Source organism: Babylonia areolata, chromosome 34 (genome assembly GCF_041734735.1).
Source record: "Babylonia areolata isolate BAREFJ2019XMU chromosome 34, ASM4173473v1, whole genome shotgun sequence".
Classification (NCBI taxonomy): Eukaryota; Metazoa; Mollusca; class Gastropoda; order Neogastropoda; family Buccinidae; genus Babylonia; species Babylonia areolata.
Genome location: NC_134909.1, coordinates 8584088 through 8589087, shown reverse-complemented (window position 1 = coordinate 8589087; position 5000 = coordinate 8584088). Strand labels below are relative to the sequence as shown.

The 5000-nt window shown below is 47.9% G+C and overlaps 1 protein-coding gene across 3 annotated transcripts in view; it reads left to right on the top strand.

Moving 5' to 3' along the window:
• The window catches only part of LOC143277490 (arylsulfatase B-like), a 25146-nt gene extending 21457 nt beyond the window's left edge, over positions 1 to 3689 (top strand). For 2 of the 3 annotated variants that reach the window (XM_076582344.1, XM_076582343.1), the window contains exons 8-9: positions 2156 to 2309; positions 3166 to 3689. In XM_076582344.1, the coding sequence (XP_076438459.1) occupies positions 2156 to 2309; positions 3166 to 3624 (613 nt within the window). In that variant the 3' untranslated portion in view covers positions 3625 to 3689. The remainder of the gene's footprint in view (positions 1 to 2155; positions 2310 to 3165) is intronic. The other variant, XM_076582341.1, reaches the window with a different exon arrangement.
• Positions 3690 to 5000: the final 1311 nt, after the last annotated feature.

The window sequence follows — 5000 nt, the reverse complement described above, 5'->3', positions numbered from 1 at the left end:
TTGAAGTGGATGACTCCCCATTTAAGCCCACAGCACATTCATCCCTGGGTAGGAGCCGGCCACGGGCCGAAAAACCCACCTCCGCTGGTGTTGTTGCTGTTGGTTGTGGTAGTGGTAGTGGTAGATGTGGTGGTTGTTGTAATGTTGGTGGTGGTGATGTTGTTATTGTTATCGTTGTTACTGCTGTTGTTGGTTGTGTTGGTGTTGTCCTTGTTAATGGTGGTGGTGGTGATGGTTGTGGTGGTGGTTGCGGTGTTGGTGGTGGTGATGTTGTTGTTGTTATCATTGTTATTGTTGTTGTTGGTGGTGTTGGTGTTGTCGTTGTTGTTGTTGATGGTGGTTGTGGTGGTGGTTGCGGTGTTGGTGGTGGTGATGTTGTTGTTGTTATCATTGTTATTGTTGTTGTTGGTGGTGTTGGTGGTGTTGATATTGGTGGTGGTGGTGGTTGTGGAGGTGTTTGTGTTATTGTTGGTTTTGTTGTCGTAGTTGTTGTTGGTTGTGGTGGTTGTGGTGGTGGCGGTGGAGGTGTTTGTGTTATTGTTGATTTTGATGGTGTTGTTGTTGGTGGTGGTGGTGGTGGTGGTGGTTGTGGTGGTGGCGGTGGAGGTGTTTGTGTTATTGTTGATTTTGATGGTGTTGTTGTTGTTGGTGGTGGTGGTGGTGGTTGTGGTGGTGTTCTTGTTGTCATAGTTGTTGTTTGTGTTTTTATTGGTGGTGGTAGTGTTTTCGGTGTTGGTGTTGTTTTTGTCGTCGTTGTTGTTGCTGGTGGTGGTGGTGGTGGTGGTGGTGGTGGTGGTGGTGTGTGCTTGCGCTCGTTACTCTTTGAGTCATCGATCGGACAGCCGTTTAGTTGTTTGTCTGATTTAATTAAATGAAAGTCTGATTCATTCATGCGACCATTCTTTCGTATGCAGCAGTGGATCGATCCCGTTCAATCATTTACTGACTTCATCACTGATTGATAATTAGATCGATACGAAGTTTAAAAACCGCCCCGAGCCATCAAACATCTCGCTTTAGAACCATTCCTACAAACATTCAGCCATCGTTCAGTCTTTAACTCACTCAGTACGGCCAGTCCTCTCTTCTCCTCTACACAGACCCCTCGGATGTCCAGTGGGTGTCTCAATAACCCAACCTTTAGCTTCCTTCGTCAGAATTGTGGTATTCTTTGTAAATATTCACCTCTTCAGTATAAGAGCCTTCCGCTTGCAATATTTTGATGGTGGTAATTGGGGTGAAACGCTGTTAACGTCGTCTCTTTCGCCGTTCGTATGGAGAGAGTTAACTAACTGATATTGATAACCACAGATGGGGATCCGGTTTTCAGCAGCAGCGTTTATTCAATACATACATGCATAGAATCAGCCAACGATTTATCCGGAAAATAATTCCCTGACCGACCCCATCATTTGATAATCAGGTCGATACCCGACCTGGAGTGGCCAAGCCGATGGATACCCGGTTTCAAACAGGAGCTTGTATTTAATCAGCGACCCATTCATCCCTGTAGTCATTCACTGACGTAATTATGTATTTGTTTATTTGAAAATCAAGTCGATACCCGCCCTGGAACGGCCAAGCCGTCGGATATCCGGTTTCAACAGGAACTTGTTTTCAATCAGCCATCTATTCATCCGTATAATTATTCACTGACATATCCCGGTACAGTCGCCAGTATTTTCTCCACCCCCACCCCCCCTCCACCGCCCGCCCCCTACACTAGACCTTGAATGGTGGTCTGGACGCTAGTCATTCGGATGAGACGATAAACCGAGGTCCCGTATGCAGCATGAACTGAGCGCACGTTAAAAAAACCCATGGCAACAAAAGGGTTGTCCCTGGCAAAATTCTGTAGAAAAATCCACTTTGACAGAAAAACAAAACAAAACAACAAGAACAACAACTGCAGGCAGGAAGAAACACACACACACACACACACACACACACACACACACACACACACACACACACACACACACACACACACACACACACACACACACACACACACACAAACACACAAAGGGTGGCGCTCTAAATGTAGCAACGAGCTCTCCCTGGGCGGAGAGAAGCCCCGAATTTCATAACAGAAATCTGTTGTGACAAAAAAAGAAGAGTAACACAATATGTATTTGTTTAATTTAATAATCAGGTCGATACCCGGTCTGGAGCGGCCAAGCCGTTGGATACCCGGTTTCAGTAGCGGTTGGTACCCGCCCTACCAGCTTCTGGAGCAAGGGGTACCCTGGGAGAACGTCGGTGGAAGGTATCAGCCTGGAACCTTCCTCCTCTACAACGTGGAGCAGGTCAGCAGGTCATCATCATCATCATCATCATCATCACCATCATCATCATCATCATCACCATCATCATCATCATCATCATCATCACCATCATCATCATCGACGTCATTGTTGTCAACTTTGTCATCGTCGTCGTCATTATCATCATCATCATCGTCATTATCATCATCATCATCACTATCATCATCATCACCATCATCATCATCACCATCATCGACGTCATTGTTGTCAACTTTGTCATCGTCGTCGTCATTATCATCATCATCGTCATCGTCATTATCATCATCATCATCATCATCGGGGTTATTGCTCTCAACTTTGTCATGATCGTCCTCATTATCATCGTCATCATCGGCGTCATTGCTGTCAACTTCGTCATCGTCGTCATCATTATCATCAACATCGTCGTCGAGGACATTGTCATCATTATTGTCGTCATCATCATCACCATCATCATTATCACATTCGTTGTCGTCGTCGTCATCGTCGTCATGCGTCATTATCATCATCATCATCATGGTGTTTGTTGTAGAAGAAGAAGATACAATAATAATTAAAAAAATAAATAAATAAAAAATAAAAATAAATAAAAATAATAAGAATAATAATAATAATAATGTACATTTATATAGCGCTGTCTTAGTACAAGTATCACTATCACTACCTCCACCATCATCATCATCACCACCATCATCATCATCATCATCGTCAGCATCACGGTAATGAACCACATGAGTGCCACCCCCAACTCCTCCTAAAACACACACACACACACACACACACACACACACACACACACACACACACACACACACACACACACACACACTAGATTTGTCTCCCCTCTCCGTGTCCCCAGGACCCCGAGGAGAGACACGACCTGTACGACCAGCTGAAGGACGAGCCCTTCGTGCAGTCCATGAAGGATCGGATCACCCGCTACCTGGGCACCCCGCCGCTCTGGAACGGCATCTACCCCTTGCACCCTCTCCCGGCCACCCCTTTCCCCAAGACCACCCGGAACACTCGTGGCGGAGTCCTCGTCAGCTGCTGGTGCTTCCCTGCAGGACTACCCGACTGCCGGAGCTCCGCCTCTTCCTCCTCCACGACGCCTGGCCCGTTCTCTGTCACTGTCTCTCCTTCCACCCCCAGAGGAAGTGTCCCGGCAGCTTCCACCACTACTCCTGGCAGGGAGACCAGTGGTGGGCGTGTTGCTGGGCTGTGGGGTGGTGGTGGTGGTTGTGGTGGTTTGGTGCTGATGGTGGTGTTGGTGTTGGTGGTGTTGGTGGTGTTTGTGGGTGGTGGGAGGGGTTGGTAGGTTGCTGGGTGATTGGTGGTGGTGTTTGTGGCGGTGGTGGTGGTTGTGGTGGTTATGGTGGTGGTGGTGGTGGTGGTTTTTATGGGTATGGTGGTGTTTGTGGGTGGTAAGAGCTAGAGGGGTTGGTTGGTTGGTGGTGGTGTTGGTGGTGGCGGTGGTGGTGGGTGTTTGTGGGTGTGGTGGTGTTTGTGGGTGGTAAGAGGGGTTGGTTGGTTGGCGGGTGGTAATGGTGGTGGTGGTGGTGGTGGTGGTGGTGGTGGTGGTGTTTGTGGGTGGTGGGAGGGGTTAGTTGGTTGGCGGATGGTAATGGTGGTGGTGGTTTGGTGGTGGTGTTGGAGGTGTTTGTGGGTGGTGGTGGTGGTGATGGTGGTGGTGGTGGTGGTGGTGGTGGTTTTTGTGGGTGGTGAAATGGGTTACTTGGTTGGCGGGTGGTAATGGTGGTGGTGGTGGTGGTGGTGGTGGTGGTGTTTGTGGGTGTTGGGAGGGGTTAGCTGGTTGGCGGGTGGTAATGGTGGTGGTAGTTTGGTGGTGGTGTTGGAGGTGTTTGTGGGTGGTGGTGATGGTAATGGTGGTGGTTGTGGGTGTGGTGGTGTTTGTGGGTGGTAAGATGGGTTAGTTGGTTGGCGGGCGGTAATGGTGGTGGTGGTTTAGTGGTGGTGGTGGTGATTATGTTTGTATGAGGTGGGAAAGGTTGGTTGGTTTGTGGCTGGTGATGGTGGTGGTGGTGTTTGTGGTTGAAGGGAGGGCTTGGTTGGTTGGATGGTAATGATGGTGGTGGTACAGCACGATCCCCGAAGATTTTTTTTTTTTTTTTTTTAAGAATCGGAGGTTAAAGGTCAAGGTCACACAATGGCCTGTGACACCGATAGGAAAATTTTCTCAGTGCAAGAGAATCTTAATGAAATGTGGAACACATACTGGTCATGATGAGGACAACATATGTCAATGGACAACGTCAGAGGTCAAATGTAATGTCAAGGTCACAACATGGCGTGTTCGGAAGAAGAAAAAATGCACAGTGATATATTTTGACCAGAGCATGTGTTTTAAATGTAGAATTAGAACGGTCATTGTCACGTCAAAATGTGTGTTCTTTTCCCGGCAGAATCTTGCGGTACAATGTTGATAGGTACACAAATATATACGCTTGCCCTCTTCTTCTTCTTCTTCTGCGTTCGTGGGCTGCAACTCCCACGTTCACTCGTATGCACACGAGTGGGCCTTTACGTGTATGACCGTTTTTACCCCGCCATGTAGGCAGCCATACTCCGTTTTCGGGGGTGTGCATGCTGGGTATGTTCTTGTTTCCATAACCCACCGAACGCTGACATGGATTACAGGATCTTTAACGTGCGTATTTGATCTTCTGCTTGCAT